At 31.3% G+C, this 12,530-nt stretch overlaps 1 protein-coding gene across 2 annotated transcripts in view; it reads right to left on the bottom strand.

The window, feature by feature from the left end:
• The window catches only part of LOC112600849 (E3 ubiquitin-protein ligase highwire), a 286,261-nt gene that overhangs the window by 4,959 nt on the left and 268,772 nt on the right, over positions 1 to 12,530 (bottom strand). For both annotated transcript variants that reach the window (XM_025348172.1, XM_025348173.1), the window contains exons 43-59: positions 12,106 to 12,184; positions 11,846 to 12,021; positions 10,569 to 10,720; positions 9,754 to 9,959; positions 8,725 to 8,901; positions 7,732 to 8,035; positions 5,221 to 5,821; positions 3,878 to 4,137; positions 3,649 to 3,793; positions 2,558 to 2,802; positions 1,543 to 1,862; positions 1,388 to 1,478; positions 1,083 to 1,313; positions 889 to 1,003; positions 610 to 800; positions 417 to 545; positions 82 to 342 (exon numbers count right to left, since the gene is read on the bottom strand). In XM_025348172.1, the coding sequence (XP_025203957.1) occupies positions 82 to 342; positions 417 to 545; positions 610 to 800; positions 889 to 1,003; positions 1,083 to 1,313; positions 1,388 to 1,478; positions 1,543 to 1,862; positions 2,558 to 2,802; positions 3,649 to 3,793; positions 3,878 to 4,137; positions 5,221 to 5,821; positions 7,732 to 8,035; positions 8,725 to 8,901; positions 9,754 to 9,959; positions 10,569 to 10,720; positions 11,846 to 12,021; positions 12,106 to 12,184 (3,683 nt within the window). The remainder of the gene's footprint in view (positions 1 to 81; positions 343 to 416; positions 546 to 609; positions 801 to 888; positions 1,004 to 1,082; positions 1,314 to 1,387; positions 1,479 to 1,542; positions 1,863 to 2,557; positions 2,803 to 3,648; positions 3,794 to 3,877; positions 4,138 to 5,220; positions 5,822 to 7,731; positions 8,036 to 8,724; positions 8,902 to 9,753; positions 9,960 to 10,568; positions 10,721 to 11,845; positions 12,022 to 12,105; positions 12,185 to 12,530) is intronic.

Below are 12,530 nucleotides of genomic sequence, written 5' to 3'. Positions count from 1 at the left end.
TAATTTATTTGTTTTGGCCATTGGTATGTTATTATTTTTATTTGTAATTTTGGAAAAAATATTATCGTTCATGGTCATTACTTGTCTTTGGACTCTGGCGCTGCCCGTGTGCAATAAACTCAATAAGTTCGATAACAAATCATATTGATTCGCTAGATAAGATCGACCAACATTGCTCCCGCTGAGAGCTGACACCATTGAGAGCATTTCGAAACAATATGAGTCGGTCGGTGTGATAGTACCATTATTAGATGTGTTATCGTTTTTGCCAACAGATTTTTCCCACTCTTCGCGCATTACGATTGCTTCCTTTTGGATGGCGTCTACTATGTGAGTGCACACCTAGCCACAAAAAAAAATCACAAATATTATTAGAAATACTTATTCGGCCACTAATCGAATCTAAAAATTATTACTTGTTTTTGCAAATGGGTCAATTTGCTTTGGCTGAACAAAATGCCGACCATGTGCTCTTTTAGATCTTTACTTTCTTCGACACTAGAATCCATAGACGTCTCTTTTCCTTGAATTAATTTCCCGAAAACCTTAAGGCAACAATATAATATTGTAGAACGAATCATTAACAAAATTTGAATAATTATTCTTTACCTGGAATGTGATGGATCGGAACACTTTCAGTGTTTCATTTTCACATAGCCGATGTTGTATGGTAGAATAATTGTATTGACGACCATACGGAAGAGATTCTCCCGACTCAGTTCCGAGAACTTTGATTTGTCTAACACGTACAGATGTGTCTGCTCCTCGAACTTCGATGCAGAGGACTTTATGCGATTGGTCTGCGACAATACCAGATAAGTCATATTATACAATTAATAGTGTATCAAATACCAATAGTGTGTAATTTTCAATAATCACGTAAATTACCGTGTATGTAAACTCCGAGCCAACCACTAAATCGAGTATCAACATCAATTGTTTGTATTTTGTTCAGTTGTTCGGTTGTTTGGCCGGATGAAAAAACTACCGTTGATATTTTGTTCTATTTGAAAGCAATACAAGTATAAAGTTTTAAAATTTGATAAATGTTCATCGCGCAAAAATATGTAAGAAATACTCACATTTAAATCACGACAATTATCGAAATGAATGTAAAGTGCTTTTGGCTCTTCAGAAGCATGATTGCATTGTATCGTGATTGTTTTGAATTTGTTTTTATCGTCTTCGCTGGATTCCCAAAACGTTTCTGTTGTTCGATCGATTAAATTTGGAACCATTGCCGGTCGACTGGTTGTCGTGATTTCTGTATTTTCTGTTATATCTTTGAGCATTGACACAACGTAGTTATCATTCTGTAAAGTATAAAATTGGTTAACGTTTATTATACATTAAAATTGTTAAGAGTAATAAATTCAAGATAGCTTACTGAGGAAACACCTGGTTGAGTGTCTTCGCAAACGTCTTGATAATCTTCACTGTGCGATAGTATTTTGCTGATATTACTGAATACTTTACTCCTTAAAAACAAAAAATAACGAAATTAAAAATGAAAAATATTAACTTAACATTATTGTTTATTACCTGTGCAAAAACATGTGATCGGATGCCGTAAAATTAATATCCCAACAGCGGACGGCCATCATCTGCAGCGGAGACCCCGGTGGCAAGTACAGCATAAGGTCAGAGACAGTTTGCAGAAACTGATAGAATACCTGTGGTAATGGGTTGACGGAGTCACCAGCTAGGTATAAATCGCTTAGAGGATGTCGACAACGTGGATCAGTGGAGTCACTGGTCCCGTCTACCGTGCGAACTTCGGAAGATAGTGCGATCACAAACCACCACAAGAGATCGTGTAAACATGACGATCTTGACACTTCATGTAGCAACCAATTGAGCGCCTGATTGAAAAACAATATAAAAGTACGAGAAAAAACTTGACTCATATAGATTTATTATGTGAACAGTGATTATTTCATTGGAACATTAAAATTGAAAAACAAAACTTATGATATCAGCAAAAAATATAAAATGTGTACTTAAAAAGTTTTAAAAAAGTCAATCGAATATAATTTATTGTTTTTTCTGGTAAATTAATAATATTCTATAAAATCCATTTTGAAAATAATCTTAGTTATATACTTGTGCTATCGTAGAGTAGTGCAAATGAAAACCAAAAATATATTTGTTATGTTAAGATTTAAAAAAAAAAAAACAATTTTTTTTTTTATCAATTACTTATACTGGTACATACAATTTGTTTTAACAAATCTCAACATTTTGATTATTTTTTTGAAATTTATAAAGAATGAAAATATTAATTCACTTGCTAAAATAAAAAAATACATTTTTGCCATAAATTATTTAAAATATGTGTGCATATTGTATAGATAAAATATGCTAAAATAGCCAAATTAACTAGATTTATCTAATTTTCTTTCTGAACAAATATATAAATGCTTAATGTGTTTGGAACTGAATTTATCTAGTACCAATTAAACCAATATTACTTGTGAGTTCTAAATATATATATATATTCACTGAACTAAAATAATAACGTATACTATAATTATTTAATATTTTTATTAACACTTACTTGTAAAGCATAACTGCGACATGCGGCTTTCCTCACCGCATGTTTCATCGCCCATTTGAGATCATCCAAATTGTGAGCTTCGACAATAAATGCCATCGATGGTCTGTTGAAAACGTTTATCTCGGACACATTTTCGTTGTTCGATATTATACCATTGGCTGAACAACCTACCATAGTAACATTGTCGACGGGAACGAGTGCCTGTAAGGCCGCCGAGGGCATACATACCATTGCTAATCCGTTGTCTAGAAGTAAAACATAAAATAAACATGTGTTTCAATAGACCTTATTTGTTTTATTGTATGATTATCCGTGAAATTGATTTGTGATATTACACGTCAAATAACTATTTTAAGTTGTTGGAAACCGAAATCATTTGCACTAAATAACCAATAGAATATATTGTAATGATATGATCGCATATCATTGTATAACAACTTAAAAATAATAAATAAATAATAGTCAGCTTATATGATGTATTGCTTATGTATGCTTATTATCTATAGCTAATAGTTATTTCTAATTTTATTATTATTATTAGGGCTTGCAAACGTTATAATAACGTTATGATTATAACGTTATACTTGACAAAAACCGATTGAAATGTGTAAACGTAATTATAACGGAAAACGATAAACATAAATAATTAAATAACACAAAACAAAACATAACGAAAAACATTATATACAGTATATCATAAAAATAAATAATTAATTTCCAATTATTTAATAGTTATAAATCATAAAATATACTAAAAATTTTAACTCTGAATAACGTTAAACGCAAAAGTTGAATAACGTTTAAATTCTGAATAACGATAAACTAAAAATTTGTATAACGTTTTAATTGTAAATAACGAATAAAAAAATATTTTTTTCAAATTCAAGCCCTGATTATTATACATTGTTCATCATTGATAAAAATTACGATCCGCAAGGTTACATAGAAATCGATGCGTATTTAAAAACATCAAGAAAAATCAAATAAATTTCCACGAAATGTACTGAGATTAAGCTAGAGTATATTTTATCATGCACTTTTCGCTATTTAGCTTGACTTGGGTGTCATAAGTCATAATTCATAATACATACCAGGATCGATGGTACTGTTGATCCTTTTGCGGCGGTTGATCATGTCTTGACGTCTAAGCGGCGACTTCTCTATATCCATCGATGCGGATCTATGAAAGCTCCGTGTCACAGTCCCGTCTACCACATCTATGCCCGGAGACAAGACCTATAAGAGTATAAAAGCATATTTTAAATACAAATTTTAAAAAACAACATTGTTCACCATTATTTGGAATGAATAAATACGCACCCCCGTCGAATCACCGTCACGAAGTTGCTGCAGAAGTGCATTGTTGCAAGTTTCGGATTGTAGAAGATGTTTACACGCCACAGGAGCCTCAAGGTTACTAAGGCATTTGAACTCACCTACGGCCCATGGGCCCGAGTCTAAGGACGGCTCGTCGCTGGTCGGCCTTCCACCACTGGTGCTGGCCAAATCCAACAGAAACATGGCGTTTTCTTTGAATGTCACATGTAGGCTGTCAACGAGCTCGTCGTTGCAGTTTATTCCTGATTTTAAAGAATGTTATGTTGTTATTTAATTTTTATACGTGATTTTATATTCAAGGAAAAATTTAAGTATTCAAATTGAGCATCCGAAAGAAAATCCACTTTTTTAAAAATTATCTCACTATATTTTCTTACAAATAGATTCATAAGAAAAAAATATAAAAGTTTTGATAAACCGGACAGATATTATGCAACTATATTATCTATGGCTGTGGCCTATACGCGCAAAATATAACCCGAACGCAACTTAAAAGCATCGAAGAAAAAATATACCATAAGCACAAAAATATTACCTTTTCAATAATCCATAAGCGCAAATAAATTTCACGAAACTAAAGTATATTTTATTAAAACCACAGTCATTATTAGTTGAGTTTTTGCAGGGATATTGAAATAAAAACTTTACTTAAAATTTGAAACCCACATTTTTTAAGTATTCCAATCTGGTAATTTTTTTAAAACCGTAAAATATGATACGACAATACTAAACTTAAACTAAACTCATTCATTATTGTTTTTTAAATATAAAAATACTATTTATTTGACGATTAAATATGTAAATCTTAAACTAAAACTTATAGTACAATGGATACAATATTGTATCAGTAAAACAATTTATTTTTGACCTTTTTCTACTGAGATACAAAAATGTAAAACGAATACACGTCAGTAGACGACCGAATAAAATAAACGATTTGCTTTCGGGTATCACCTAATGGTGAAGTACATTACACCAATTCACCAACCGTTTGACATTATTATCGACGTCCAATTAAACTTTGTAAATATGTATATTGAACCTAACTATTGTTACTAGAGTTTTAAGAATTTAAGTTTCGTATTACGCAAAACCCTCAAAAAAAAAAAAAAAAAAATTGTCAAATATTACTCGTATTTTCCTTCCTTATAAAGTCGCTAGTGTATACGCACAATATGACGCATCTAATTGATAATCTTACATTTTTCAATGCGTTTATCATTAAAATTTTATCTCAACAATTCAAGACGAATAAATCCGTTCTGTTTGAAAATGTTGACGGTTGCAATATCGTGCTTGATAAAGTAGTTGGATTAGGTACTAACCGGGCAGTTGTTTAGATTGCTCGCGGTTGTTGTACTGAACGACACCTTCTTTTGCTTCTACTGGGCTTTCATCGCTGTCGTCGTCGTCGTCATTTTCATCTGGATAGGGGTACGTGTTTTCTTGAAATATAGCGGCGGTCTTCCGGGACCGAGCGGCCAGGCCGGAACCGGAAGCAGCCGACGGCGGTGGTGGAGCATAGACCGGAACCTGTGGCGGCTTGGCTTGTTTCATATAACCACCACGGCAAGATTCGCAAAGTAGATACCAAGCGATACCGCCATCACCACAAGCGCCCGACCAACCGGTCTTGTAGGTACCGTTACTGTTGTAACCTCGCCCGCCGCTGCTGTGACCGCATCCAGGGTGATTGGTAAGCATGTGATAAGACAATGGCACGTTTAACATGTCACCACACAGCTCGCACGGCATGGGCTCCTTGATTTGGCAGTAAGGCATCAGCCGCCGGATTAAACGGTTGTTGGGCTTATGCGTGATAGCAACCACGGACGATCTTTTTCCGCCATTGTCACTATTTTTACCGCCACCGTCCGTCGTCTGCTTAGGAGAAGACGTACGGACTACGCCAACCGAAGTTATTATCTATAAAACGATATATTATTATTAGATTATATAATCAGGGATTTTGAGTCTTAGATAATACTTCAGATCATGCGCTTATAATATCATATTTGTATTTTGTCTGACCGGCATATCAGTCAAAACACGCATAGCGATTAATTGTTAAGTATTGAACTTAAAACTGACGTGAAATTTACCTTCCCCTCTCACCATAACTACTTCATCTCGCTACTAATTTATACGGCTGCATAAGTGTAATTAAACTAATTATATATAATAAATTGACTAAATTTAAAATACTATTTTTTTTTTTTGGCCTGCAACAAATATTATTTTGTTTCATCGTTATCTCCACGCGTATTTTTCATAAGGTCATTAAATTGGTAAAGTAAAATGATATATTCTACATACATTAATTTAATTTTAAGATAATATATATATATATATATATAATCGTTTATACAACATAAATTAATTTTATACTAAATTAAATATCAAAGTCCTTTCATATTCTCCGTTTGATATTTATTTCTCTTTATAATACACCATCTTATATGTACAGTCATGTAGCATCTAATTTATTACCTAAAACCAATTATATATATATATTTTTTATTTTCGATCAACTTAATAAATAACATATTTAAAATTAGAGTTATCGTATATCAATGAATAGAAATATAAAATAAAATAATGTGTTTTTTTGTACTTATAGGCACGTAAAAAGAAATATCAGTATAAATAAACGTCTTTTATACAGAAACTAAAACTGGACACTATTTTTAAGTTTCATAAAACACTTTCAACCTCATAAATTCAGTCTGAATCTAAGCTTACAGTCAAAGGGCACGAAAAAACCCTCGAGAATATTTGCAAAATACGGCACAACAGCAGCATACATAAATCTAACAGAATAATATTACGTACGTCGGTTTATTCATCCGTAATTTTGATACAGACAACTATTTATCTCTAACCGTTTCATTTATTATTTAACATTTTTAGTGAAACAAAAAAAAAAATCAAAAAAATCATCGTTTTCAACAAGATCTGTTGGTTTTGTATTTCTTCCATTACTTTGTTTAACTGTTATAAATATAACAATACTGATGCGAAACCAACCAATAAAGACAATAATAGTGGAAAACTGAATAAATACAAATGGGAAAATTAATTTTAATAATTTATAACAAATTTCACGTTTAATGTTTTATATCGTGCGTTGAACGTAACTTTTATGAGTGTCGTAAAGCAAACATTATTATTCCGTTTCAACGCATTACCACTACGACTTTCATTCTGCAAAATATTTATGCCTTTGTACTAAATTTTTATAACAACGTTTATTTATCCATTAAAAATTTCAAATTATTTTATTTATAGTGTACGGATAAAATGTTTATAAATAATAATGATATTTTTTTCTAAGAAATCCATTATTATTTATTGTGTTTAAATCTATTGTATTTATTTGTTAAAATTTATATGGACGGCATCATTTAAAACCATTATTCTCATCAGTATATGAGAAATAAATTATACACGTGCATAATAAATGTTTACAAATAAAGTGAGAAAGTCAGATGAATTGTTGCTTAAATGTTTAAGTTTAAATACATTTTTTTTAACGTGTTACAGTGTATGACTAAAAAAAAAAAAAAACTAATAAACTTAAACAAGGTTAAATAAATATAGTATAATATACAAAACATTTTTTAACATAAAACTGCATGTATGTGTTTCAATATAATATTAATGTTTTCGTGGTACCTACCTATGACTGTATATATTACGTAATTACGTATATGTAAATAAATAATAACACAATCAAATGTATATACGTTTAGAAACACAATATTGCGATTACACCCTTTTTATGAACATCTAATTCTGTTATAAGTATGTTCTTATAATATTTCAAAAGGTCTTACCTGGAGCATGTCGGCGGCGATCTCATCCCACAACCGGACCATGCAGTTAAGGGCTGGCGGCAGAAAGTTGATGGTTGTCCGGCCATCACCGCCTGTACTATCGGCAGGTTCCATTTGTGTGTGATTGCTGTCTGTTAGTTCTGAGTTACCGGAACTGGTCATGCTCTCTTCGGTGATTGCCCCTTCGGCCGGTAACGCCATTCCAGGTTTCGGTCGGTTCATTTCGTTGGGTCGGATGTGCCGATAACCGCCTGCGCCGGTCGTTACTTCCACCGAATGCCTCTGCAGGCCACGGTCCTTATTCCTGCAGAAAACGCGTCACATAAAAACATGAGATTTCACACAATCATATAATTATTATAATATGTGTCATAAGTTCTAGAATCTACGTATAGCACTATACTATGCCGAGATTTTCTGGCGAAAAATTGGTGTAGATCGCGTACATGATTTCAAACGTAATATTTGCCTGTTACTCTGCGCGCGAACTATACAGAACACCGTCATTAAATTGTGATATTATGTATGTATTAATTAGTTTTCATACATATACTCAACTGAAATTGACTAGTAGTGCGTACTCAAAATGTGTTCAAAACCTTAAGTATAATATGTATATGTTTCCAACATCCTACTAATTTAACTTCTTATCATTTCTATGAATTTCTACGACGGATACTCTGTGGTGCAAATTTACATAGTGATAAAAGATAGGAAAAGGTCCAAATTCAAGAATATTCATCACAGATTCCGCCACACTCACTGATTACCGTCGGCCAAATGAGTCACAGAATATGTGCATAAATATACAGTAATACTGTGTTGGGCGCCATTTGATTTAAAACTCACTACAGAATAATAATGAGATAATTTAGATCTAACTGAATATTTATAATCAGATTTCTGCCTCGGAGATATTTCAATATATACGTCTTATTCAATGCATTTGCGCGCTTTTCATTATTTCATAGTTAGTGCACTACTAACACATACCTTTCAGTCATCCGTTTTGTCACCACTGCACCATTCTTTGGAAGACTTGGGTAAAACTTTAGAAATGACGCACAAGTCATAGCGTCGTGAACGATACCTTCGTGCCACAGGAATGCAGCGAACACGGCTCTCAAGCTTTCTGCCATCGACGGACTTAACGCCATTTTGACCGTTTGTCTAAATGTTATTGGTTATTGTTAAATACCATTAATTTTAGTCGAATAATTAAAATGTTTTTAACGCAATTTCGTGTACAGTATATTTGATTCACCGGTTGGTACCGGGGTGCTGGTGTAACGTAACATTATCACCGCCGGATAAATACATTTTTGAGGGCGTTTTGGGGGGGGGGTGTACAAATGTTTATATTAGGATTACAAATGTGTACAAATGAAATAACAATCGTTGGTATAATTTTCTTTTGGATTTTCAAATATGGTGGTGCTAATGTAACGGACCTGTTGGTATGATGTACAATGAATACATACACACATATTATTTATCAATTTATTACAGTATTTCTGAATACATTATTATAGATACACGGAAAAAAATGTTTTCGATGCAATAAAAATAAATTCAGAATAATTCTTAAAATATGTTTAAGCGGGGTATCTATCATATTGGTACGAATAAAATAATTTATTAAATCAATATGTGTAAGGATGTGAATATTTTTATTTATATATTATCTACATTGTTGTTTTTCAAAATTGATTTTAATTTTCTGTACAATATATTATAATTAAACTATTTGAATAGGTATTATGAATTCAGTTGATATATTATTACATATGTATTTAAATTTAATTGTATGCAAATATGATATATTACTTTAAGTATATCAATTTCATAAAACGTCTTTGAGAAATATAATTATAAGACGAAACTAGTAACTTTATTAATTTAATTTCCTAATACCATGTTGTATTCTAACTATGGTCTAAGTATAAACACTATTTGCTCAATTATAAAATTAATGAAGTATTTAGTTAAACATTGATATATATTATTAATGAATTAACTTACTTAGGTTCTTGTGGTAATACTTCTTGTTGACTATCTTTTGATTCTGGTGAAGAAATTGAATCAGTTTTTAATCCATTCTTAGAATTTGAGCGACTTTTCAATACAAATTTTGGCTTTAGTTTACTATTAGGTACAAAACTAACTCTCTCATTTTCCGGTGTTGTTTGCGTGGCTGCTTGTGCAACACCAGGGCACATTTCTACTTTCTATTTAAAAAAAATACAATACAAAATAATTGAGATAACTTCTACTTCTACAGGAGGTTTCATTAGAACTTTGCATCTGTTTCCTGATTTAATTATAACCAAATTAACATACTTGTTTTACTATTAAAAAGCCACTAATGCGGGTAGACCATACGAAATGAGATTATGTTAAAGTTTAGATTCATTATATCAAAGCGAGGGACTAACAAAACAGATATGATCATTATTAAAATATCTAGATATGTTTAAGAATTGTATCATTGTATTTAAATGTTGTCTCAGTTAATATAGTTATAATTAAAATATTTAAAACAAATTTAGACAGCTATTGTAGACGTTATTTAAAATTAAACAAAAAAAGTATATTTTATTCTGAGACATAATTATAATTGTTTGCAGTGTACGTTATTTAAAAATAATCGTATACGAATATAAAAACTGTACATTCATTAAATCTTCTAAAAATATTTTTAATTAATGATTGATGTCACGGCAAAGAGATTACTATATTATTTGGTCATCTGAACAACGTTTAATATTGATGTGATGATTAGATCAAGAACGATAAACCTTTGACATGAATAATCCGACATGGATGTGATAACGTACCGTCATCGATTCCGGTTGGTCTGCCGAGCTCTCAACGGACGTGGACAAGCTTGAGGTCATGTGGGTATCGACTGAAGACGAACTGGTGGTTGGTGGAGCTGTAGTGTCACTGGATGCTGATAGCGAATGTTTGTAAGTCGTCTTCTTGGAACCTGGAACGTATGGAGTAGTACACGGTTAATATGCACGGCCATAAGCGAGGTATGTATAATATAGTGATGTATTATTAGACTACGATAAGAATTTAAATCTTAATCATTTTAACTAACTACCGTTTTCCATTAATTAAAAATAAAAACATGTAAATAACGAAGTATTTTAACTTATTGACTCAATAACTGACTTAACCTGAGTAATTAATTATTCTTATTTAACCTTTTTATCTCAAAATATTTCGTTGACTTATATTATTTTTTAAATTTTTATTATAAAAATGATTTTTTAGTATTTTGGTTGCGACTTGCGAATTTTCTCTTACGGTATCAATTCCATCGTACTTCGGTATAATCTTCAGTTGTTTTATCAACAGAACAGTTGAGTGTATACGGTAGCGGAAAATTGATGATTACTTACCCTTCTTTCATCCTTATTTTTTTTGTATTACAAGAAAATATTTATTTATAGATGAGTATTTGTATTTAATATAGAAAACACGGGTACACGATAGTCAAAGATAGTTGGTCAACTAATATCAAACAACAATAAAGTTAATTTTCAAATGATCAATGTTGATTCAAACAATATAAATACGGAATAGTCTAAATGTATACGTCAATGCCCAATATATACTATACAATTATATGTACGACAATGATTAAGTATTATATACTATATTACCAATATCGTAAGTCTAAAATAATATAGAACTTTATTTTATGTAATTAATGTTTATGACAATAATGACTGCATAAATTAAATAATTAAGTAATAATGTTAAAATGCCACTTATTTTTATGATAATACGTATGTTATATATTTTTTTTTAGAAAAATAATATGTAATCCCTTAAGTAACAGGTTATACATAGTTTTGAAAGAATATTGTGTGTTTATATAATGTTATTAAGTTATAATTGTTTTGATTTAAATTGAGTGGTGTGAGAGGGTATGGCGGGTGTGGCCAACCTTGATTTAGTAAGCTCTGGTTAAATATATAGAAACATACGCTCAAGACAAAATCCTAAACACATCACTAACCAAAATTATTATCAGACCATCGATATTAATATTATTATAAGAATAATATGATAAAATTTGTATTATAATTAATCTACTCACTCGTTACTTCTGTTTTGCACGCGTTTTTAAAGGGTTGTTGTTTGACCGTAGCATATTTGTTTCCAGCCGTCTTACGCGGACTACTCGGTGGCATCATCATCATATTTCCATTGCTCAACCGACTGTCTTGGCCGATGGGTCGGTGATACGGTATTGGCAAAGGGTTAGCATTCAATCTAGAAAAGTCAATAAATTATTTAGTCATATTAGTACTTATATTAATACGAAAGTTATCATCGACGATTACTCGCCATACCTACCCTTCTATTGCTTTTGCATCATTTTTCCGTTTCGGCGAGTACTGTTTTTCCAATTTTTCAATTTTGATATCGTTGTCATCTGAAAATCACAAATAACGCATAATTTAAGTCTGTTTAGTCAATAGTTATCTATCATTATCAGTAGTATTCAGTGATATTCGAATTGAAAAGAGATATCAGTACTACATAATAAGTAAAATAAAGAGGATGTTTACGAAAAACACTTGAGCATATTATCTTAGACTATCCTATTATAGCTAACTCTAGAGCCTTTGATAAGATTTTAAAATTATTGTCTGACTCCATGGGGTGAAAATACAAATAAAATAGGAGTTATTGTCAAGAAATATGATAAATATACATAAAATATTGATAGAGCATAATTAAATATTTCAAATTAGGTACACTTTGAATCGTGAAAAACA

Source organism: Melanaphis sacchari, unplaced genomic scaffold, assembly GCF_002803265.2.
Source record: "Melanaphis sacchari strain LSU unplaced genomic scaffold, SCAv2.0 Contig72_pilon_pilon, whole genome shotgun sequence".
Taxonomy (NCBI): domain Eukaryota; kingdom Metazoa; phylum Arthropoda; class Insecta; order Hemiptera; family Aphididae; genus Melanaphis; species Melanaphis sacchari.
This window is presented reverse-complemented; position numbering and strand designations above follow the sequence as displayed.